Source organism: Anguilla rostrata, chromosome 17 (assembly GCF_018555375.3).
Source record: "Anguilla rostrata isolate EN2019 chromosome 17, ASM1855537v3, whole genome shotgun sequence".
NCBI lineage: Eukaryota > Metazoa > Chordata > Actinopteri > Anguilliformes > Anguillidae > Anguilla > Anguilla rostrata.
The window spans coordinates 8,826,647-8,852,185 of NC_057949.1; the positions used below are offsets into that span (position 1 = coordinate 8,826,647).

At 42.1% G+C, this 25,539-nt stretch overlaps 2 protein-coding genes and 1 pseudogene across 7 annotated transcripts in view; 2 read left to right on the top strand and 1 right to left on the bottom strand.

Moving 5' to 3' along the window:
• Positions 1-16,217, top strand: part of LOC135243595 (F-box/LRR-repeat protein 16-like) — a 44,206-nt gene extending 27,989 nt beyond the window's left edge. For 2 of the 6 annotated variants that reach the window (XM_064315543.1, XM_064315541.1), the window contains exons 2-6: positions 7,479-8,141; positions 9,973-10,481; positions 11,120-11,204; positions 11,328-11,391; positions 11,734-16,217. In XM_064315543.1, coding sequence (XP_064171613.1) covers positions 7,485-8,141; positions 9,973-10,481; positions 11,120-11,204; positions 11,328-11,391; positions 11,734-11,882 — 1,464 coding nt within the window. In that variant the 5' untranslated portion in view covers positions 7,479-7,484 and the 3' untranslated portion in view covers positions 11,883-16,217. Of the gene's footprint in view, positions 1-5,063; positions 5,596-5,644; positions 6,385-7,478; positions 8,142-9,972; positions 10,482-11,119; positions 11,205-11,327; positions 11,392-11,733 lie in introns of those variants that run through there. The other 4 variants (XM_064315539.1, XR_010326691.1, XM_064315542.1 and 1 more) reach the window with 4 other exon arrangements.
• Positions 16,218-19,239: 3,022 nt separating this feature from the next.
• Positions 19,240-25,539, top strand: part of LOC135244062 (cytoplasmic phosphatidylinositol transfer protein 1-like) — a 91,535-nt pseudogene continuing 85,235 nt past the window's right edge.
• The window catches only part of LOC135243597 (septin-9-like), a 65,581-nt gene continuing 59,948 nt past the window's right edge, over positions 19,907-25,539 (bottom strand). Inside the window, exons 5-12 of the mRNA XM_064315545.1 lie at positions 25,286-25,367; positions 24,987-25,124; positions 24,478-24,595; positions 23,250-23,316; positions 23,166-23,194; positions 22,315-22,411; positions 22,111-22,162; positions 19,907-21,525 (exon numbers count right to left, since the gene is read on the bottom strand). Of these exons, the coding sequence (XP_064171615.1) occupies positions 21,369-21,525; positions 22,111-22,162; positions 22,315-22,411; positions 23,166-23,194; positions 23,250-23,316; positions 24,478-24,595; positions 24,987-25,124; positions 25,286-25,367 (740 nt within the window). The 3' untranslated portion in view covers positions 19,907-21,368. The remainder of the gene's footprint in view (positions 21,526-22,110; positions 22,163-22,314; positions 22,412-23,165; positions 23,195-23,249; positions 23,317-24,477; positions 24,596-24,986; positions 25,125-25,285; positions 25,368-25,539) is intronic.

Consider the following 25,539-nt stretch of genomic DNA (forward strand, 5'->3'; position numbering starts at 1 on the left):
GCCCTGCCTACTGAGGGCTGTACTTAAAGAATGCTTACTCTTACGCTTACTCTACAGGGTTGGAGTCCTGATCGATGTGGTCACTTCTGGCACTACGATCCTTACTTCACTCTAGTGTTTCTTTTGCGCCTCTACATCATGAAACCTATGCACTTGTTGTACGTCGCTCTGGATAAGAGCGTCTGCTAAATGCCTATAATGTAATGTAATGTAATGTAATGACATCAGCATGTCACCACATGCACTACAGGATATCCTTAAACCATACCATGGTGCTAAATTAATAAAATGTATTATTATAAGATAAGGCTTGGAAAAGTGATGGATGGATCTGACCCATTAGTCACATCCATGTGTGTCAATTGCTCAATAAAAATAATTTTCATTGGTAGAAACCTACTTCCAGTCATTGTATTGAGGTAGTGCGGGCAAAGTAGGCTTTATTAAAGCTCTGATTGAATTGCATATGCCCTTAAACATTCCACGTGCATATGATTAAATCCAACCCATAGAATGTGAAGACTACACAGCTGGCGGAGGTACCCCAGTCAACCATAGAGGGTGTCGTTGAGCACCCTCGATCCTGGCCACAGCAGGCACTGGCACTAAGAGGCTTGAATCTGGCCTGCATGTTGCTTCATTGCACTAAAAACCACGCCTCAGATGGGTATGCCACTCAGGAGTCCCTGTTAAGAGATTCTCTTCTCAGAGTGCAGCCCAGTGCTTTATTTCCTGGGTCTTCTTTTCTCAGTCGCACCTCACAGATTCACGGATTCCAGATGGTCTCCAACACTGCATTTCTTCTGCTTCGGTGAAGCCTCTGAGTGTCTCTCTCTCTTCCTCTTTCTCTCTTCCTCCCTTTCTCCCATTCTCCTCCCTCTATTGGTCTCTGTCTCCTCCCTTTATCTCCTCTCTCTCACTCTCTCTGTTTGTCTCTCTCCGTCTTCTCTTCGATCACTCCCTCTCTGTCTCCACATGTCTCTCTTACTCTGTCTCTCTGTGCCTGCAGGTTACAGAGAGCTATTTTTACCCCACCGTTTAAAAAGGAGAGGTCCGTGGGGCCTCTTTCACTGAGACTGTTTGGATGGGACTCAGATGTGCGTTTTGCATCCACTTGTCTGTGCAGCAGAGTTTGCAAATGTGCGTTACGCAACGGAGGGGGTGGATTCAAGGCACTGATTTCGGGAGCCGTGCATTGATGGCAGTTATTTTAAACCACTTTCTTTCTTCCACTTTCATTGTGCTTCATACAACTTCTGTTGACCATTTTAACCCTCCTGTTCTGTTCATTTTTTAGGTACAGCAAAATGTTCCGGTCAATCCATACAGGGGTTGCAATGACATGAAATGAACATTTCATTTAAAATGTTGATTACACTAATTAAGGCCAGTAGAAGAAGTTTCATACTGAAAAAATAATTTTAAGTATTTTTCCTAGATTTTCAAACTTTAAAAAGGGTCAATTTGACCCGCAACATAACAGGAGGGTTAAAAGGTCTTTGAGAGGTCAGTGGTGAATAACACTCGAGACTTTCAGCAGCTAGTAGTGAGTCCTTGCTACAGACTGGTTTATTCTTTAATAGAGCAATCAAAGGAAGACAGCAGATTAATATCTTTAATATTTTGTAATCTGTAATAAACTTATTTAGGCTTCGGGCATCATCTTCCAACTATCTCTAAAACACTGAAGAGGTTTAGATACTGAATATGAAACACATTAACTCTATTAATACAATAAATTCTGTAAGACACACAATACATTTAATGTAAGGGTTTTCAAAGAAATTTTAATATTTAAGTTAATAGTTAATAGTTTCAGATGTCCAAAGCAGTTTTGTATGTGATGAAGGATATTATGGATTCTGTATTTACAGAATTTTCTGCTGATCAGCTGGTCTTACATTGACAGGTATAGGGCATTCAGGGTTATGCAGCTTGTACAGCAATGTTGTGTTTCCAAGGGCTATGCATGTGAACGTATTCATTTTATAGCATTTGTTCACAATTGTAAGTGTCATTTTTTATTTTGTGTCAGTACCTCTTTCATTGAGCACAGTGGTCTTAGGTTGCATGTGCCATAATAAATTGTTCCAATCTAAAATTCCAATACATAATCTTCAAATAAAATTCCTTATGGAACCTTCTATGGTAGGTGTGAAAAGTTCCTGATTAAACCTTTTTGCCTTGTAAAGAACACTTGAAAAAGGTAGGGCTCCTCTAGTGAGACACATTAGAGCCTACTGGAAGACTTCCTTCTGAGATTGTCGCATATGCATGTAAAACCTGTGGAGGAATAATGTCACTGTACAAGCTGGGTCAGCCAGCTGCATAAATTGTATGTTAAAAGAATGTAAGCTATGCAAGTTGCTTTCGTTCAGTGTGTCTGCTGAATGCCTAAAGATGAGGTATTCTGTGAATTCTGTTTACTTATTTGCATGTGTGTGTATTTCCTGCAGAAGGGACATGGTTGGTCATTTATGGTATACCATGTGACCTATTTTGTTCTGACAATTTGATGAAAGTTTGTAACAATGCTTTTATTATTCAGACAAGGCTAAAGTTTGGTAGGTACACACAGACCACGGTTCTGTGTGCGTCGTCATGGCTGCGGCGGGCTTGTGCAGCAGTCTCTGCCTTTTGTGTGGGCAGCCGGGGAGCTCTCTTTCCTGCTCGGAGCGACTCGTCATGACTTAGAGAGGGAGAATCTGCGCTGTCGTAGGTGGAGAGTGCAAGAGCCTGTGGGCTGCGTCCTGCACTGCAGTGCCATCTCTCTGGGGATAGAGAGCCTTTGTTTTCCTGTGGATTCGGGGCTAAGTTAGGTCATACCTTTGCTGTGGGGGTGGCTAGTGCTCACCATGAATCTCCCGAAGTGGTGGGCCAGTCCAGGGCGGGCATTGGCACAATTACGACATGATGATGATCAGAGTGTTGGTGGTTAATGCAAGAGTGAAGTGTAACTCTCATCAACTTTAAGATGTAATGGTGAATAAGCAAGGTCATCATATCTTTAGGTAAAATTTCATTTTAAGTTAGGTGAAGATTTTAAAGGTAGAGGCATTATTGGATGTCCGTTGTAATATTTTGTTATAAATGAGCAGCGTCACACTGTGGATGGCGTGTGAGTCGAGCTTATATTCACATATTCATAGTGACTTACAGATGGGTGCCTATTTTAACGTTAGTTGCTGGCTGGTCCTTATGAACTATGTTATATACATTTCAAGTTCAACACATTTGTACTCCTCCCACCAGGGGAGGGTGGACTTAAGATGGACATATTTCCTTGGGTTACCACTGCATTAGCACCCCTAACAGCTGTCAGAACGACTGATTGTCAGTGCCAACACTTTGATCATGGCCAGCTCTTCTGTACTATGCGTTCTGGCCTGTAGTCCTGCAGTACTGTGTGGCCTCTAGGGTGTAAAATAGTCCTTGACTCTCCTGCAGAACTGTGTGGCCCGTAGTGTGTAAAATAGTCCCTGGCTCTCCTGTAATACTGTGTGGCCTGTAGGGGGTAAAATGGTCCCTGACTCTCCTGTAATACTGCGTGCCCTGGGTGTAAAATATTCACTGGTAGGTGGGCCTGTCCATTAGAGTGCTCATGCTTCATGTGTGTATGCAGGTGATCTGAAATCATAGGACAGCCAGTGATCAAAAAATCTGTGAAATGGAGACTCACTGTACAAACTAGTCACCTGGTTATGTGCCCTGTGCTGTGCCAATATGCAGTTATTCATAGTGTGTGAAAGCCTATTAATAATTGTGCAAACACCTGTGCAGATGTTAGTATGATGTGTCTGTGAACTGTATTGCTGAAACTGTTGTAGCTATTTTCTGGCCAAAATCTGTCATTACTCGGTCAACTTAAAAAAATCCTTAAAGGGAACCTACAAAAAAATCATATATATATATATATATATATATATATATATATATATGATCATTATGTCTTTTGCAATGTGGATGGCGAGCGCCCTGGTTCACAACCTACAGCAGATCTACCCGATTACATGAGCAATTTACGATGTTGTTATGGGAACATGAAAGTCGGAGAACAAGGTAAATTCTCTAGTTAAGTCCTAGTTATTATTGTACATTTTGTTTATTTTATTTACCTCACAGCAGGAATATAGCCAGTCATTTATGATAAAAGGCTACCGTATGACCCATTTTCTTTGGAGGTCTGTTTTTCTCCAGCAATGTTGTTATTCAGTCTGAGTTTAAATCACAAATTTCCTGCATGTAAAACATGTCCAATAATATCACATTACAACTGTTAAACAATTGTATTGTTTTGCAAATAGTTTACAGTAGGCTACATTACAACTATTTATCACATTAAGACACACGGCAAAGTAATTTGAGTTGTTACAACAAATGTACGTCATGTTATTTACAATAGGTTTTATGACACTTTCCTCAATTTTTCTGTGTGTAAAATGTGCTCCAGCTTCGACCAGCTGTAGCTCTCTGACACTCACCCGCTGCAGCATAAACGAGGAAACAAAGTGAAACTGGCCTGCATTGGCCATCATTTTCACTGTGCTTCGTAGTTTCATTTGGAAATACTTACAGATTTATAACCGCATGCATTTGGCAGTGATTTTCAAAATTGAAATTCAAAAGTGATTTGAAATTTTAAAATAAAGGCCGGAAAACGAATGTTCTATCTACCTTCTTTAATAAACAAAAAGGCAAATGTAACCTCGAGGCGCGGGGTGGACGTGCGGCACGTGCTGATCATGACAATGCTTCAAAGAGAAAAAAGTACCCAACACCAGCTTTTAACAGATAAAAATGTATGCTTCTTATATATAGCGTCATTGTTTATTTAGACAAAGCCATATCCACTGGTGAATCGTTTAATGAATGTATCAGTGTTGGTCAGAACACCACGCAATTTCTCATCTGGGATTTCTCTATAAATTTCAGAATATAACTAGGCCACCTGACAAGCGATACTTGTAATTATATGACGACATTTTTAAATTTAGAACATTTTACTTGTGGAGTTCAGCTATTGATAAAGATGAATCATTCTCTCCACATAGCTTCCTGGATTGCAGGTTCATCGTTTAATCGAATTAATCGCGCTTGGCAGCGAAAAGTAATTGAGACTAAACAATTTGAAGGGAACCTCTTTATTGTGCTGACAAAACAGCCCGTTGAATACACAGGACGGATATAAAAAATAACGCTGCAGCTGCTTCAGCGCGTTGTGATCTGTTCTCCCTTGTTTTCCATGGTGATGCTGAAAGCCGATCGGTTACCGCTCGGAGCCTGCTCGCGAATCAGCACAGATGTAAACAGATAGCTGTAACCGAGTTGCTGAAATCGGGAATTGTGCATCACTGATGATGATGTCTTAATTATTTATTGATTGTTTGCCTCTCAGTCTCACTGGTACTCTCGCTATGCACGTTTTCGATATCGTTTTTAATAACGCTAGTGATGTTTCAAGCTGAACAACGCTCACTCCGCCATTCCCAGTGGACGCTAATAGAGTAACATGGCGATTTCGTTTCAGAAGAAAGGTGCAGTCACATCCTAAATAGCCTACACGTCGCAAACCATCAGGTTTTTTTTTCTTTTAAGGTAAGAAAATGATGCAGATTCACTATGTACGGTGCACTGTGTGCCGCAAGGGTGTCTTTTTGTTCTGCTGTTCTGGAGAAGCCATTCGCTGTAGTCACAATGCTGGTACTGTCGTTGCCGCATGACAAGCCCACTTCGTATCTTGACACTGGGATGTTTCATACAAAAGGACGGGATTGTATCTAAAGATAAGTAATTGCTGCTCAGAAAACCCAGTCAGTGTGAAAGCAACTGTAATGATACAATTTGAGGGGACATTTGTATACTGTAACGGTCCTATAAATAGGCTGTGTTTTTGAATAATAGTCTGAATCGAGGCAGCCTATATGCAAGTGATATTCAATTGTTCAACGCGAGTAAAACGGCCTGTTCAAGAACATGTTGTTGATTTTCTCATTGTCGGCTCATTGGTTCTCGTTATGTTTTCGCTTTCAGGATTTTATTTCAGCAACGCATCTGTAGGCTATTTTTAGATGTCACCAATAACATAAATATTGAATACTGAAACGTATGCGATTGCAGCCATTTTAAGTATTTGTTTTTAGACCGATAAAGCCATAAAGAATTCATGATTACTGTTCAACAGGGATAATGCCCACAGCAGAGCTGGCCTACAATCGCGTTATGTAATTCTAATTATACTTGCTGTTTCATCTTTAACATTAAGGTGGACCCGCTGCGCTGTCACTATGAGGTCCGGGAATATGGGGGGTGGAATGGGCCAAAATTAAGACGAACGACCGCAAATCATCGTAAACTCAAGCTGAAGAACTCACGAACAGAGCAAAGGTGCTGCTCAACTTGTTCAGTTTTGTACTTAATGGTCAAGTTCAACCTGTTAGGCTACATTGCCGTTTTGTCTTCAAATGCGTTTAAATTCGTGAACTAGCGGAACGAAGCCGTCTGTGTTGCGACCGTTTCAATGGTCTGTTCACATTATTGAAAGAGAATCTCCTGATTCCTGAGCTGCACTCAGCATGTACCTACAGTAACCCCCAATACTCTGGGGGTTACTGTAGCCTTATTGTAGATTGCTCATCAGCACACCTCTGTGCGCAGATGTTTGTGAATATGCACAACGGGCCCTTGCGTTGCCTCAATACCGAAAAATTTACATGTAAGCTAATACAACTTTGACGAAACTGATGCAGTGGAATCTTCTCTTTTTGCCTCATGCTGAACGATGATCGGTTTGTGCACACTATGGTCTGCCAATTGATGGCCAAACCGCTCAACTAAAGTTAAAATTAAAGGGACGACTAACTTTTTCTGGCTTTTGTTGATATATCTGTGTGGTTAGTGTTGAAACCTGTTGTCTACATTAGGAGAGGAATGAGAGCCAGTGTGTTCTAGTACCTCTGGAACAGTTAAGATCCATTTCAATCGGTAGGTAACTGTGCACCATAAATGGAAATTGAGATTTCTAATATGTCATTTAGTCACATTTCATCATTTTAAAATATAAATGCTGTAGCTGCTCTTTAATATCCCTGTACATAGATGTTTTGCATTTGTACACAAATCTCATTTGACTTATGCATTAAACGTTTGTGCGGGACCACATTCTAATATTCTTCTTGATTTACTTAAGGGTGCAGCACTGGTTTGTTGGAAGATATATGAGATGTAAGATATATGTTTACTTTAAATTGGTTGTAGTCCAAAGATTCCTACATGCAAGTGACACCTTTTATTCAGTGTGTGCACATAATTATTATTATAGGGTTGCATCTTGGCTCAGTTGCTTGAGCATAGAGTTTCCTATGTACAGATAGGTAAATTTACTGAATTTATTGCATTTCCCTCTGGGGATTAATAAAGTCAACAATCTATCTATCTATCTGAAAAATGAAATTATTATTTTTATTTTTTAACTCTTCCAGCTGTAAATGCTGAACATGTCCACCCCTGGTGACCTGAAGCCCCCGTGTGTGACGAGGAACGGCATGGTCAAGCTGCCCCCCCAGCCCAACGGCTTGGGCTCAGCCAGCATCACCAAGGGGACGCCGGCCGCCAAGAACCGCCTGTGCCAGTCCTCCTCAGTGCCCACCATCCTGCCCCCGCCTGGCCTGCCGTACCACGCTGACCCGATCCCCACCGCCGCCTCCCTCCTGGGGCCCGACCCCGACCGGATCTCCCCCACGTCCGCCCACCCCCCGCTCCGCAGGTTCCCCAAGCCGCCCGGGGAGGGCCAGCTGGTGCTGGACGAGAAGGTCCTGAACCGGCTGCTGTGGTACTTCACCACTGCCGAAAAGTGCACCCTTGCGCAGGTGTGCAAGACCTGGCGTAAGGTGCTGTACCAGCCAAAGTTCTGGGATGGGGTAACTCCCATCCTGCACGCCAAGGAGCTATACAACCTGCTGCCCACTGGGGAGAAGCAGTTTGTCAGCCTGCAGGCCTTTGCCCTCCGGGGCTTCCAGGCCTTCTGCCTGGTGGGTGTCTCTGACCTGGACATTTGCGAGTTCATCGATAACTACCCCCTGTCCAAGAAGGGCGTCAAGTCTGTCAGCCTCAAGAGGTCAACCATCACAGACGCCGGCTTGGAGGTAAGACGTGTGCATTTGTTTCTCTTTGTGTTCTGTGGTTTGCGCTATGGAGGTGATGTGGTTAAACCTTTGGGGAGGTGGTAGTTGTTCTTGGTAATGGAATACAAAATGAAGAAATCCAGCTTAATTGTTGATCCAGGATAGAGCATCAATGGCAGTGCCACTCCTGGGAATTGAACCTGCAGCTATGTGGTTATGAGTCTGGTGGCCTACCTTACACCTTTACAGCTTCTAGTAACAATTGGTCAGCTAGAGCTCTGATCAGACGTTTGCTGGTTCTAGACCCAGGTTTGGTATTTACATTGTATACAGCAAGGAGTTACCTGTGCTTTCTACACCGGGAACCCTTGGAAGAAGCACTGAGACAGCACTCTAGAATCTCACGTTTTCCATAATTTGTTACGCCACCTTAATGGGTGTGTCTTGGAAGCAGGGCACTTCCGTTTGCGCACAAAATAACAGGTTGGGCTTCGTGTTCTTTCAGCAAAGAGATGCATTATGGATGCTACAGGTGAGCTGTGTCTTTGCCCACCACGCTGTGCCCCCTCCATTTCTTTCCTCTCGCCCCCCCCCACCCCCCACATTCGACAGCCCCAGTTTGAATGTGACTTTGTTGTCAGTCATGCCAGCCCCAACAGAGAGGCACTTTGTCACTTGTCTTTCCTCTCCTCCAACCACCCCCCCCCCCCACCCCCCCCTCCACAATCAGGCAATCTAAACCCTTTGCACTTGATGACCCGAAGGCAGTTACTGAGAGACCCTTTCCAGGAAAATGGGCCTTGTATTCTATGGGGCAGCAATTAGGGCCATTAAGGTCATGGCGCCAGGGAGCCGGGGGTCATGTGACTTTTGTCTCTATGACTTCATTGAGCATGTGGACACAGGACATCTAGTTATATAATGATAAAAAAGAAAAGAAATTTTAACAAAGTGAAATGAACCATAGCAAGATCAACTGACAGTGGCTCTCAGTGCTGAATCCTATATTCGTTGCACTTCTGTGTTCACGTTAAGTTTTCAGTCTTTCATTGGCTAAATTTATGGCTGGGTTTCATCCCCAAAATAAAAAATGTTAAATAATAAATAAATAAAAACACATCCAGAAGTCACCCACTTAATTGAGTTCTCATAATGTCTCAGCTTTATGTTTTGTAGCATAAGGAGTTTGTTTATATATCTGAGATATCATATCATGTTTTTGGAACACAGGCTATAATTGTGAACTGTAGTGTGTGGGGTCAGGAAAATGTTTCTTTCTTAGAAATGGCAAGTAGCTGATTTTTTAATCGGTTTATAAAATGATCCTCACTCACTTTACCTACGCTTTACTGACTTGTGATTCTGTAACCTTTTGAACCTCTGGGAGTAGCAGACCCAGAGGTCCAAAAAGAAGAATAGTCTACACTCATAAAACAATCTGCACTAAATTTTTAATCTGAACTGAGTGTTGGTTTTTGATTTCATCTTAACTTCAGCCTCAAATTCAGACCCAACATACCAGATGAAGTGAGTGTGTATGTAATCAACTGCTTTTATTGATCAATAAACTGGTGAGAAGAAACAGAAACCTACACACCCTGCAGCGATCTCAGGGCAAGAGTGAATGCCACTGTTGGAATGCTAACATGGATTCTGCAGATTTTATATGTTATGGCGGTGGGTATTAATGTGTCACAGAAGCCTTCTTTATTGTGGAGAGGTCCTTAGTTTGTTCAGTGCTCTGTGTTCAGTTCAGTTTGTTCAGTGTTTGACTGAATACTCTCATTACAGTAGGCAAAAATAAGCCACCTTGAAATGTAGAATTAAACTAATTAAATGTCGCCCCCTGCAGGTAATGCTGGAACAAATGCAGGGTCTGGTGCACCTGGAGCTTTCGGGCTGTAATGACTTCACGGAGGCGGGGCTGTGGTCGGGCCTGAACGCGAGGCTGACCTCGCTGAGCGTGAGCGACTGCATCAACGTGGCCGACGACGCCATCGCCGCCATCTCGCAGCTGCTGCCCAACCTGGCGGACTTGAGCCTGCAGGCCTACCACGTGACGGACACGGCCATGGCCTACTTCACCGCCAAGCAGGGCCACACCACCCGCACCCTGCGCCTGCACTCCTGCTGGGAGATCACCAACCACGGCGTGGTCAACATGGTGCACAGCCTGCCCAACCTGACCGCGCTCAGCCTGTCCGGCTGCTCCAAGATCACCGACGACGGCGTGGAGCTGGTGGCCGAGAACCTGCGCAAGCTGCGCAGCCTGGACCTGTCCTGGTGCCCGCGCATCACCGACGTGGCGCTGGAGTACATCGCCTGCGACCTGCACAAGCTGGAGGAGCTGGTGCTGGACCGGTGAGTCCAAAGACACCGCGCCCTGCTGCCGCGAGTTTCTGCAGGTCTAGGCTCGGGCAGTTCTGAGGCAGTTCTGGCCTGGTCCTAAGCTGGTTCTGCCTCGTTCTACCTGGTTCAGCCTGGTACTGGGGCCAGATCAGAATGTCAGAATGTTATTTGTCAGCTTATTTCATCTTGCTGTTTCATTGTGCTTCTGTTACTAGTGTCATAATGACATTGTTATTGACATACATTTATTGTGTTATTGCTGTGAGTTGGCATATCATGGCGAAAATTGTTATTTTTATCAGAGAGTTCATAAATTAGTGTAAAACAAAGATTTTTAAATGTCCTGCATTCCAAAGACGCAGCATTCCATCAGCATATGACCACTGTGCTCTAATGAAGAGTAACTTGATTTCTCAACATAGTGATGTTTTGTTTGAAACAAATTATACTAGAGACTGTGTTGGATCAGAAAACTCAAGAATTATATCCGCTGAGTCAGCGTATATAAATTGTGGTGATTTTTGAAGTAGACATGTTTTGTTAAGCTCTCAAAGTTAAGAGCTCAAAGAGAGATTTTTGTGATGTACCCCCTGGTGTGAGTCTTGCCTAACCCCCCTCCCCCCACTCCCCGTGTGGTTCTCTTTTCCCAGGTGTGTGCGGATAACTGACACAGGGTTGGGCTACCTGTCCACCATGTCGTCCCTCCACAGCCTGTACCTGAGGTGGTGTTGCCAGGTGAGCCTTCTTCACCATGTTCTCAGCCCAGAACGGAGATGGTTGTGCTTTTGAGCCAGGCGTCGCTGGGTCCTTTAAATCGCTCTCATGCGTTTTCTCACCGTTCTCTGCTTTCCTCTCCAGGTGCAGGACTTCGGGTTACAGCACCTGTTCGGCATGCGAAGTCTGCGTCTTCTGTCCCTCGCAGGTACCTGTAGATTTTTTTCTTTTAGTTCAGGGATCCCCAGCCCTGTTCCTGGGTAGCCACGGAGTGTGCTGGTTTTCTTAAAACTTAAAATCATAACCAACTCACCAATTCAGACCCAAAAAACCATGCAAGGTGAGTGAAATTAACTGTTTCAATTAAATTCTTAGTAACGAGGAAAACCAGCACAAACTGCGACTGTTTAGGTAGTAGTTTTGGCCACCCCGGTTTACAGCAATGTCACCTGGAGTTAGGCAAGTTTTTTTTTTTTTTTCACATTTTTCTGAGAAAGATCTGTTAGCTGAGCTCATTTCCCATTCTGATTCCCTCTCTGTCTTATCTTAGGCTGCCCCCTGCTGACCACCACTGGCCTGTCAGGCCTGATACAGCTGCAGGACCTGGAGGAGCTGGAGCTGACCAACTGCCCCGGGGCCACCGCCGAACTCTTTAAGTACTACTCCCAGCACCTGCCCCGCTGCATGGTCATTGAGTAGCAGCCGAGCAGCCACAGAATAGAAACACAACATGTCCACGCCTAAAATCCCCCGCTTTGGTCAAAAGAAAAAAAGAACAAAATCTGACCCACGTGGATTTCACCCAAAACCCTGAAGGGGGCCCGCGCAAAAGGGACACGTGAGACGAAGAGAACGTAGAACGCCAGAAATAATTAGAAAGAAAATTCGACTAATAAAATAAAATCTCGACATAATAACCACAGTTGGTGAGATGCTGAAAGCAAAAGACAGCCCTGATGGAGTTTTTTATTTTGCTTTTTTTGTTTTGTTTTATAAAGCAGGGAAAGTGTTCAAATGTGTTTTACAAGAAAAAAGCGTGCTGAGATTAACACCAACTTCACTCGCGTACATGCGTGCACACGTATTGTATGAAGCATAAAACTACACGTTTAACAGTGAAACTTGGCTTTGGTGTGACATCATTCCATGTTCTTTTATTTTTCAAAAAAAGAAAAATTAAAATAAAAATCAAAAGGAAGAAAATACAGAGACCCAGGAGAGGGATCCTTCTTGTTCTGGCTCTGAGAGTCTGGAGGCTGGGGTGTGTGTGAGGAAGAGGACAAATTTGGACAGACATCACCTGACAGGATTTAGAGGCATTCACTTTACATTCTGCAAACAGTGGCTTTTTTTTTTACATTTCTGTGTCTTAAAAAAAAAAAATATGAAAAAAGAAATAAAACGTTTACCTGAACGTAAGTAGAAGATTTTTAAAAAAGCTACTTTAGAAGTTTTGTTTTGTGTAAAATAAGCTGCACGCTTTTACCCGCTTGTTGTCATGCAATTTCTTTGTTTAATTTAACATATTATTTTTTTAAATATTATTTTTTGATTAACAGAAAAAAAAGGTTGTTGACAAGCGAGGTTTGCTGGAAGAAGTGGTGGCCCTGTGTTGAACGTCCTGTTTCAGAAGGTTTTGAAAGCAGAGCTCACTGTTCTGTGAGTGTTCAGAAGAGGACTTCCAGCGCTAAGAAGATCATTCTTTGCAGAGAGGTCTTCAGGATTGACTCAGGGGAAGAGGGGAGACATGTGGATGTAGGGTAGAGGGGATATTTTGGTTGCATTTTCCTTATCATAAGGGCCTGTTATGTATATATGCCATAGATAATTATGTCCAACTTGACCTTTTAAAGAAAAGAGTTTATTTTCTTTCCATGTCTTAATGTCATGTAATGTGGTTGCTTGTGCACTGGTTGCAGTTTAAATCCTATTTCAAAGGAGGGTGAAAACAGTGAACTGTACGTCCTTATATGCTACATTTGGCTGCTAGTGGTGACCTTAGCGGGAACCAATGCAGGTCATTTCAGTGCGAGAAACTGTATATTACCTGTTGTTACCAATGATTCGGCTACATGATCACAAGATTTTTAGCTGTACAGCTGAATTACTGCACTCGAAAGTGGCATTGCTTTTGAAACGTAAGCACACAACGTCTGTCTTAAAGTCTTATGTGTACAAAAACATGACGCGCTAATGTAAAAAAGGGATTTCAGAGTAGTTCATTGTACTAGTGTCTGAATGCACACACTGGTGCACTGGAATAATTATTTGAGGTTTTAGTTTAAATGAATTCTAAATTTCAAAAGGATTTTCCCAGCGTAGTGTAGTGATGACAGGGTGCCGGTATTCTGGTCTAGGATTAGCTGCTTCGTGGAAAAACTGTCTGCATAGGGGCTGTGTAAATGTCACTCGAAGCGCAGCTAGATTTATTCTCTTGGGCAGCTGCTGTGCTTCACAGCATTTAGAAGCCTGCACGGTTTCGCATTGTGGGGTTATGGATAAGCTGCATAAAATATTCTGCACAGCAACCTTCAGCTTCTCAGCTGGGAGATGGTTTTGTTCATATTTTTTGGTAGCTATCACTTCACAGTGGAAATCCATGCCCTCGATATCTATCAGCCATCATAGAGCTACTAGAGTTATTCAGGCTCTTGATGAAATGCAGCATGAATTCAAACCAGGGTCCCTCCAAAGGCTGTTCTGCACTGTCTGAACTGTGACAGGTGAGGAGTTTCCAATACGAGTTTTATGGATGTCGTTATGTCTGTCTTCTAATGAGTCTAGCCAAGATAGACTGCTGTTTTTGAACATGATATCTTAAGTGTTTACAAAAAAGTAGGCTTTTTTTTTTTTTACATGAATCCTTGATGTGTTTGCAGGGGAGGAGTTGCTGACAGTATTGTGCATTCTTTTGGTTTTTTTTGTTGCATAGATTCAGGGAATGGGATGGTAACACTGTGGATATGGAGCAGGGAAAACACTCTTTGACCTCGTGGGTCGTTGGTTTAAATCTGAACTCCAGATGTGGATGGGGACGAGATGGCCGTAGTTCTTTTCAAGTTCTGTGCTTTGTTTAAGCGGACCGCCCACACGCACACCCACCTCTCGACCACGTGGACTGGTGTGTTGCTGTAGCAACAGGCCAGCAAACGGCAGAAACGCTGAAAGCATATGGTGCATTGACGTAAATGCTTTCGGCCTTTCGTGAACATTTGAAAGACAGAAGACCTATTGAGTTGAGGGGGGGGGGGGGCAGGCTAGCAGAAGGACGGGAGAGACGGAAGAACAGTGGTGGCCAGTTTCGGAAGAGACGACCGATTTCTTTGAGAACCAGATTAAGCCTACCTCACGGTAGGTAGGCTTAATATATGTGGCCTAGAGAACGCTGTTTGAATCGAGTGAATTTGCATGAGGAGCCTTGTTCCTCTCTATCACACTCTTGGTTGCTTCAGCAGACACTCTGACACAAGTCGACTGCATGCTCAAGCATACTTTTAGTTTTGTTCGGTTTCATTTGGCGAAATAAGCGCCCCATGCGGGATTGGGATTACTGGTTCCTTAGCCACCGTTAGCCTCCAGCTCTTTGTTTTCCTGTTTATTTATCTGTCAACAGAATCAATCATCTCTTTATTTATTTGCCGTTTTATATCAGAGTGTTGATTTGTTGAATAATTTATTCATGTACATATCTTATTTATTTGCGAGGATTAGATGGCAGGGCTTAGACGGTGATTCCTGTGGGTAACCAGGGTGATAAGATGGCAGCTTTATTGTAATAACGGACCTCTGATTCACAGAGTATGGGGGAAAAATATGAAATCCAAAAATGCGGGCATATGTATGTGCGTATGTGGGAAAGTATACAGCATATATGGCAAAATATATTGTTATTTTTTGAGCATTGCTTATGTTTCGCTTTGACTAACATTTTGCAGTGTAGCCTAATTGTATGTTACAATATATTATACAATAATTACTAAAATGACATATAGAGTAATGTCAATAAAGTATGTATTTGCTATATATGCTGTACAGTTTAGAATTGTATGTGAAATGTATTCCTTACTTATTGGATTTTGTATTTGACAGGATATTTTTTGTAAGGAAGATGATTGTGTGACTGGTGACATTGTGATACATTGCAAGGTAATGACACTACCTGCCATAACCTGTTTTGGTAGCTTTGGTGTGTCAATATTACAGAGACTGAGGGTCAGATTTGTCACACATTTCACTTAGATAACAGATTAGAGGCCCAAAGTTGATATTTCTTTAAGATGCTTTGCTTTTTTAAAAACTACACCATGACACATATTGTCCACTGTAAACACTTTTGTAAACCTGGGATGTTTCTTAGCAAGAGAGGTATTTCTGGATTTTCAACCTGTGAGTTTCATTAAATTGACAGAAACGGGCCTGGCCAAAGCACAGATTCTCGACACTGACCAGATAGTCATCTCCATGCACAGTAAAATGTCCAGTGTCCATTCAATTCTAAAAGAGTTTTATTTGAGTCCACTTTGGCCATAGTGTATTCATATAAACTCTGTAAGAGTTGATTTAACATTGAATATTTTATTGTGTATTCCTTGAAAAAGTTCTGTCTGGCTACCATTAAAGCTAAAAGGTTCTGAAGCTGAGACTCTCTATGTTCATGAAGGGATGCAACTAAGGGCTATCTTGGCAGTGGATGATTTTGTCCTTCGGCATGCTTCTTAATGAATATTGATAAACCGTAATATCGCAGGGGGAACCCCTCAACAATGGAAGTCTCCTATAGTTAGACAGAACAAGAGCTGACTGCAGGAGCTGAGCATCTGGTTAATCTGTACCAAATCTGTATTCGAGAGTCTTGACCAGGATGTAGAACTGAAGATGAGGTGTTGTGAGAGTTTGGCTTCTTCACTTCTGGTTCCTCTCTGCCATCCCACAGGAATTCACACGAACGTGTTAATATTTATTGCAGAGAGGTACAGTATACAAATAAATATATGAATTGTAAAATAGTACAATAATAAAGTAATATTAATATCACTGGGGCATGCGTACTGATCAAAGAATATTATCTCAAGCCTGCTGTGGCATTCTCGTGGTGCTTTTTCCTTTCGATTTTTAAAAAGCTATTATTAAATAGTATTTTTATTTTGGGACTGTGATTATAACTGATATTGGAGAGAATGATTGTGCTACAGTATGTATGCAAGTGTGAATATTTATGGAGCAGTTTGCAATGACCAGAATTTATAAACTGAAAGTGCAGCACTAAAAACAAGCTGTGTTGTTGATACCTGCCTCCCGGTGGAGTTTAATAGTGCTGGCGGGCTATGAGAGATCATCTCACATCATTCAAAATCCGTTTGTTTATTTGCTAATGACATTAATAGAACATGGAACACTTAATAGGTCAGCCCCAGGCTTCCATTCCAACTAACCACAATGCACTTTGTCCATGTTTCATTACTTAGTTTAATGTTTTATATCACTTTTCCAATTGTTCCTAAAACAGTGATACAAATTGTGAAGATGAGGTGAGGGGAGAAATAAGCTAACTGAATTTTTAAACCAATTTTTAAACTCAAAATGTGTCCCTCTAAAGTTCAGGACAAAGCACACCGCAGTTAGATAGGATCGAAGACAAAGACAGGAGAGTGAGGTTTCACAAACCTCATTGGTGGAGTGACCTGTCAATCACTGACAAGTTTTATCCATTTTAAAGTGCTCTCCACAGCAAGTCACAATAACTGGTTCACATCAGTAAGCATAAGATAACTCCTCCCAGTTTGGGTTTCATGAAATAATCACCATCCTATTAACAAATGGCCGAGAACTAAATCCCACCTCGTTGGGTACACTGTAAATTCTGGTTTTCATTACCATGAGTTGTTTTTAAATGGCATCCATTGCGCTCCTAACTATGACCTCAGCAGAGTATTTTGAGTGGTCTGAACAGAGAAACCAGTCAAACTAAACAAATAACTACATGGGTAGTCAGCTTAACTGAACTGAAAAAACAGCCTGCACAGTTAGCCATAGAAGGCCTGGAATAAGGAACACTGATTTCTCCAATATGTGCAAAACCCATTAAGATAATTCTGTTTTGAAAATCTCCAGTCCAGGTTGCAATTAATATATATATATCAATTACATACTTTTGGTTTTCAGTGCCAATGTAGGCCATATGGTAAAAAACAAATAGAAAATCTGTTTCAAAACACCTGGGGTTGCAAACGATTGAGAGATTGGGCATTACTGGAAGGCAGTCTGCCTATTAATTCTTTGCAGGTGGACAACAGCAGGTATGTTTTTTCTAACACAGAGGCATACTATGGTTGCATAACATTACTCCACAGTAAAAAGATACAAAAGAAAAGGATAACCACCCTGGAGCAATAGCACTACAATTAGAAGCTATTTATGAAGTTATTCCCCCTGGGTAAAATGTTTTATGCAACAGGTTTATCAAGACAAGTCCCAAAGATTATGTGCTCATTCAAAAATCTTACATTTCATAAACTGCTGGGCTGAATACAACCCAAAATAGATGCTGAATGGGTATTTTCCGAAAAGGAATTGCATGACAAAGAGCATTGCCCCCTCTAAGTACAGGTAAGACTTTACCGGCTATTTGATTATAAAATAGTGGCTAAAAAAATAACGTGGCATCACATGGTGTTATATGGATAAAAAAATGTTGGCCATTTGTGTTGCACTGTTATCTTCAAATTAAAATATGTAGGATCAATAACGAAACTGACCTTTCTTCATCAAACAAGTTCTGGTTTTAAAGCTGACACGATCGACTGTGACTTATTTAATTATGCTAATTATGATCAATGTGGGGTCTTGAACCCACACGATGAAACTAACCGATATTGTTTTCATTTTATTTATTTTTTTCAGCTGTTTTCCCCCATTTTGCTGTGTTCATTTTTCTGTAAATAACAATGGTTGTGAAATTTATTTGAGGAGAACTTTGTTGTTCATTTTATCTCATGGCTGCAGTGCCTTGTCAGACAAGCGTTGTCGTTTTGAAATGGTTTGGTTGCAGTCTGCACCGTTTTAGTAAAAGTTGTACAAAACTAAACTGTGTCTTTTTTTTGCCGTCCTCTTTTGTCTCTCAATGTGCTATTGTCTTTGACCTGTCATTTAAAGGGGTTTCCCCAGATTTTAGTCCAGGGACCCCCAGGAATCTGTGAAGAAGTTCCGAAACATTTCTCTGCAGTCAAGAAGAATTTTGTTTTTATTTCCATAGTGCATACATTACATATTTTAGATTTACGATTAAATAAACACATCCTTTATAATATTACAATCACTATAGTGTATTACATATTTATTTTGTGCTGAATCGCTACATGTCTTCCATAGATACATAATTCAAACATGCTTCCATGTACTTGTGATACCCATTGCATTGCATCCTAGAGTAGTTTTTAGATAGTCAAACATAAACCGTTTCATTTAGACAGGGTCCTTAGCTACAGGGTGGTCATTTTAGGGAGTCTTTGGATTGTGAAGTGAATTTATAAGAATGCATTCTAAACGGCCGAAAGAAACCACTGCACTCCCGATGTGATATGCAAGAGGCACCATTGCCTGTAAGGCAGGGACAGTGTCACAACATGAGCGGGTGAGTTAGCACTGGAGCTATAATGTATATGGCACGATTGAGTAGGTTATTTTATCAGAAACGAGGAGCCAGAAGTGCTTAATTGTAAATACACTTAAAATTGAATCAGAAATAAGATAGTATAACATGGAACAGCTATCTTTTTGGCCAGTCCTTATCTCTTAATATATGCTGTAAGATTTATATGTAACAAATGCCTATTTTAGTAATGTGAAGATAAAATGCATTTATTGTCAAATATATCAACCTCCACCGTATGCAAATGTATGTATATATATATATATATGTCAGAGACTGTTGTAGGCTGCAATATAAAATGCCTTGTAATCCTCACAGGTTTGTGGCCAGTCATATGGTGCAACGTTCATAATCAGTTTAAATTCAGAGCATCTTTTTGTTAGGGCAGTGATTGTGAGTGTACTTTTCTACCCTGGCCTCAAGATGGCGCTTTTGTTTCAGACTTTAAGGCTTTCAACTTGCAACTACGCCGTATACTTTTTAATACACTCAATTAATTAAGGTGGATGAACTGAAGCACATGCCGACCCAAAAGGAGCCCAAGTTGCAAGTGGTCATTGTTTAATTGATATTTGAAGTAATTACTAACAGGGAAATCCATTAAATATTTACAGACATTCATTGCCTACAACAGCCTTAGAAGTTAGAACAGTATACTTTTAGACTCAAAACATAATTTCCCAGAACACCTAACTCAACCTTAATGAAACCAGCTGTGACCCTCCGTCAACACTCACACTGATTTTCTGTCGACTCAAACAGGTAAGGTGTCGATTATTATTGCTCTGACAAACATTGTCTTTTGTTAAACAAACTTAAGATAAAGATAAATAATGCAACTTATGCATCTGAACTGGAAACGTAACGTTATTATTATTATTTTTACATTGTTGGAGTTTCCAACTGGACGCACTTTTACTGGTTGTGTATTTTTCTGATTGTTGATACATCTTTAGGCTGGTGGCTGTGTCAGGCCACAATTCTAGCCCGACATTTACCACAACTAAGTTAGCTGGATATTTTCATTTGGCATTAGCTATGAATTCGGCAACGAAATTGACATTAGTCAATGCACTCGCACTTCAGAAACGGTTTATTTGTAAGTGGACTATACCTTTTCTGTTCAGATCTACAGGGTGAAGTATTTAGTTGCGCCTCCCCATGAACAGACAATATTAAGTCAATGCATGCAAGCCTGGGGTGCCAAACTCCGTCCTTTGGAGGTGCCCTGTGTGCCCATGTATAGGCTACTCAGTTTTTGTTTCAGCCGTAACTTCCGTTTATGTTGTCAAAGCAATCAGTTAGACATGCAAATGTCGCAAAATATACGTTTAATCTACATTTGATTTAAAGACCAAAATTTATCATTTGAGAAAATGATGGGTTCTTACCACAGCGTTAACGCGGCACTAGGGACGGAATTTGACTCTCCTCACAAGACATCTATTAGGCCTACTCATTTTGTTAAAGACACTATCAGAGTGGAATACGAATTGTAGAAGAACATAACCGGGAAATAAGATTAATGTGTTTACACTCGGATGTCTTCTTTGAGACATCCCGGTTTTGAAGTATCGACCCATGAAGTACTGTTAGCCATCAGTTACGTAGCAGGTAACGTAAGAACAATTGTGTTAAAACAGCCACCGCTTCAGATAACTCCTTAAAAGGCACCAAGGGTGGTTCCAGGTGAAAATGGAACTCCGGCCCGAGTCTGCGTTTTTGTTGGACGTTGTAAGCATTTGTACGGCTTTGTATGCACCGCCAAACGGCACAACTGAAAACATTCACCGGGGTTCACTTTGATATACCTTTGAAGAAAAACATTTGAACCTGACAGGAATTTATAAACTGCATGATAATTATAATGTAGACCGAGGATACATTTCAGCGATCAGGCCCTGGGCGCCCTTTAAGATGAAAAAGCAAAACATGGCAAAATAAAGTCCTATCACTTCACTCGCAGTGTCTAAAAAATGGATGTAGATTAGAAAGCAGTAATTACTGTCTGTAAATGTCTGTGTTATTGATGGTTACACGGCCATTAGCGCTCTGAAGTCGTCCCAGTTTCCTACTTTAATCCAGGGACAGCCGTATGACTGAAGACTGGGAGAAAGAGCTGGAAGTGAGCCATTCTGTGCTGCAAAAAGTCACGCAGAGATCAAAGCATCCTTTTACATTTTTTTTTTTGTCTGACAGTGTTATTTTCTACAAAGTTTAGCCTATTCTTCAAACGTGGGAAATCCTTATCGCCCCCCCAGGTAAAAGCCCACGTACAACTCCAAAAATATCTGCGCATACATTAATTCTTTATAATGAAGAAATATGCTTTATTTAGCGGTAATGTGTACGCGAAAATATTGCAGGTGATTTCTCTCTCTCCCAATCAAATTGTGATGCCACGCATTGAAATTCGCTTATAAAAGTCTCTCTCGCTTTTGATTGGTTGACAGCGGGATCGTCCATACTACAGTCCCTTAGAAGACGGAAGTTCCCACAAACGTCCTCAGCTTTATTAGCCTACTCCTGGCTTCAAATCAGAGGCTTTCAGGCTCGCTCTTTTCCGCCACGCCGTTCACAGGGCTCAGAGCTGAAATCCCCAGTCCATTCAGGTTGCTTTCGTTGAGCCTTCTGACCCTGTAGGTCTCATAGTGGATGTTGTGGGTGACGTCCTTTAAGTCTTGCAGGTGGGACCTGGGGAGAAGAAAATTAATAGGAATTTTAAACAATATACCAATTAAATATATATATATATATTTGGTGAGAAAAAGTTGACAATGTAAAGACATTTGAGCTGCTGCTTAGCAACTAAAGGACAATGTTGCCCCACTCACTCACTGACTTGGATGAAGCTCGCACAAAGTAAGACCGTACCCCTATGCTACCACTAGATAGATCTAAAAGCACTTAAAAAGGGGTAAACCAAAGTGGCCCCAGCCCACCAGTGACTGGTTGTTGTGCAAAGAAACCTGGTCCTTTGTGGGGCTGCTGAGTGGGAAACACAGCTGAGATGACACAGCAGCCACAGGCTATTGGCCACAGTCGGCACTGGCATGGTAAGGATTCAATATCAGGGGGGCCTTCAAGGACTGGGGCAGTGTCTTAACAGCATGCCCCCCTCCCAAAAAAAATGTCCAAAAATGAACAAAAAAGTTTTCAAACTTACGAGGCATAATGTAGTACAATTCATAATATGTAGGACATTATTCAGAATGCCTTATGCATGTGTGTGGCCCCTACTAGAAATAGAAAAACACAGCACCATCAACAGCCTCTTACCTGATGAGCAGATCTCTTAAGTTGGCAAACTCGCAGTGTGCAACATTCTCCACTGCAAAGACAAAATGAATTAGGATTTCCCCATTCACAGGGTGTTAGGAATGTGGCCCCCATCATTGAGGGCTTCCTGAAGGCTTGTTTGTTTTGTTCATATTTTTATGTGTTTTATATACGTCAAGCACTTACTTCGCATGCAGTACTCACCCTCTATAATTCCCCATTTTGTTTTTCTGCCAAGGACCTTGTTCCCGTTCACCTGGTGCTCTTTGTCTGTCCCCACTACTGCAAAAGGGATCTTTTCCTAAAAATGTAACAAACACACTGTGATGCAGATGGGCAAAAAAAACAAAACAAATATACAGTATCTACTGTAATTTATATATAATGTAAAAAACATATTGTGGCATTGGGTCCGCTGGAGAAGCGGATTGATCTCGGCAGCCCCGGCTGGTGGAAAGAGCACACGCACCTGGGCTGCGTACACTAATCAGCCCAGCTGTTTAAAGGTGTATTCCTCTCTCCACAGTTTGGAGTCGAGGCCGGGAGCACATACTAAGAGAGCGAGTTTTTGAGTTTTGTTTTAATCTTGTTTAGTTTGTCAGAGCACTACAAGACAGAGAAAGTAACCCACAGCTGAAAAGTAGAGGAGCTGGTTAGCTGAAAAGAGGGCCTAATGAGAAAATTAGAGATCAATCTAATGTTTTTGAGAAAAAGACAATGAACCAATGGCCCATATAACAGTATATTTAATATAAATGACTATTATTTGCTATTGGACACACTATTTACTATTTGTATGTAGAGTATGTGTAATAATGACTTTCTGTGAATTTTATTTCCTTGTAGCAAAAAACACAGAGTGGCCTGAGTGCAAAGTAGTATTACCAATTTATCATTCATTATCCTGTTCTCCTATTATTCTGTCTCTCTATTACATCTTACTGTTTTACCTAATTATCATTCATTATCCTGTCATTCATTACCCTAATTTTATCATTCATTATCCTGTCATTCATTACCCTAATTTTATCATTCATTATCCTGTCATTCATTACCCTAATTTTATCATTCATTATCCTGTCATTCATTACCATTTATCATCATATCTGTCATCTTACCCATTTGTCTTCATTATCTGTCTCTCGTCTCATCGTACTCTGTCTGTGGGTACACCCTGATCCCGTTGGCCTGCAGATCCTTTCTTATCTGTTGAGACAAAAAAACCAAAACAGATTGAGCAACTTTTTGTAGCATTTTGTTTGCCCCCCCCCCCCCCAAATCTGAGCCTTAGTAACCTCTTTCCCTCTTCATTTCCACTGCCATAATTTACAGGCCTGCACTTCTGACCTCGTACTCCTTACATTCTGATACCATAGATCTGGTGAACATACAGTTTGATGAATATACATACGGTTCTGTATTACAAATTGTACTGATAGGAGAGTGGGTGGTGCCATTGCATGCACTTGGTGACTCACTGGCTGGAACCAATCGCTATTGTGCTACAGAGAAGAGCTTTTTGATTGGGTCATATGAGTCAGTGACTGATGGCACAGAGTCCCTCCCCGATTATGGGGTTCAGAGAGACATCTGCTGGGCCTCGTAACAATTTGCATCGCGGTTTCATATTTAGAGCACAGCCGAGATCCCGCGTGCTTTCCTCCCACTCAGGTCAGTAGTTCCAGCACTGTAATCAGAGGCCAGTTCGCGGACGGACAGCGAATGATCAAGCACGTCATAAAAGCAGTTAATTAGTCCCCAGTGACGGGAGACTTTTTGGCTGCTGGAGGTCGCAGGTCAGAGCCGGGCGAAGGGCTTAGCGTGCGCTCCGCTGAGACGCGCTGGCCGGACGCCAGGCTCGGCTTCCTCTGTGCGGAGCCGGAGCTGAACAGACCGTGTTTTAGGTGGCGTGGCCTGCGTCTCCCGTCGGGCCACTGCACGCAAACCGCTTTCGCTAGGAAATAATGGACCGCTTGTGGTATTTCGGACTGTGCGGTCAAATCAAATCAAAAATGCTTTTTGAGGATGAAACTTTTTAACAATTTCTTGGAGCATTCGCTCCCCTCACGTTCCTGTTTCAGCTCATTACCTTCCGCATTATTTAACTGTAGGAATGCTGACGATGTACAGAGTCCGTAAGCAGTGCTTTTCATGGAAGTATTAATTGCAGAAAGGAGAAACATATGCCTGTTCTGCAGGACAGAGCATTGCCCTGAATTATACTATCCACGTATTCGGGCCTTCAGGTTATCGCCATTGTATCGTCGTCATTACCAACACTCATTATTTTCATGGCCAAATATAATCATTGCCATCATCATCTTAACAGACGTGGCTGGAGGGGAATAGCAGTGTTAATGGAGTCACCCTCTGTTTGAACTCCAGCCTCTCCTCGATGGTGAGCGCGTCTGCTTTGGCGATCACCGGGACGATGCTCACGATCAGGCCAAGCCGCCTCATGAACTCCACGTCTAGGGGTCGCAACCTGCAAAACAGTTGGAGAACGCATGGATCTCGGCCTTCAAGAGCATTTAAATTAGGACTGCAAGCTAGACGATAAAGACACCTTCCGTTTCATAGTGCGGTGTGGAGGCTGAATGCTAAAATGGGTTTTGGGTGGACTTGGGTGGACCTCAGGGTCGGCGAGTCTAATTGCAGGCAATGTGGAACTGTACTTTTAGGCCCTCCAAATGTACTTGAATAAGAACCACTTCAGTATGTTCTGTGCAGATAGAAAACTTGTCAGATACACTGTCCCCATCACTAGAGCTGCTGCAGATTAACCATGGTGACAGTGAAGCCGTTTCTGTATGACTGTTGGGCTGCACACGTGACGGCTGGCTGCAGTGGCCCAGAGGGGAAGTGGGGCAAGTTACCAGTGTCCGGTGGCCGGCAGGAAGTAGACGCAGCAGTGGACCCGCGTGTCGGGGATCCGCCTCTTCCTGTTGACGTTGAGCTCCTCCTTTAAGTACTTCTCGTACTGCTCATTAATATATTCCACTATGGGCTCCCAGCTGATGAAAGACGACATGTTGGTGAGGAATAAGGATTCTACTTTGTTTCTTCGGAATCACTCTGAATTGTGCAAACAGCAATGTGTTTCAATGCGCAGAAATGTAATCCTATTCAATGAGCCAAGAACCATCGGGCATTTTTGACATCGCCCCCCACTTACCAGTTTTCATTGTTAATCTGGTCTCCGAAACCTGGGGTGTCGATGACAGTTAGCTTCATCTTCACTCCCCGCTCCTCGATGACTGTTGAGGAATATAGAGGCAGAGAGGCTTAGGCACATCTGTCAAACTTTGTTAGCAATAGTTGGTTCCTGGTGTTATAAACAACAGACACTAGGTGGCAGTACTATTCAGACAAACTCTTACTCGTTCTCAGTAAGTGGTTGATTGTACATCTCTGAAATTTGTCCCATGT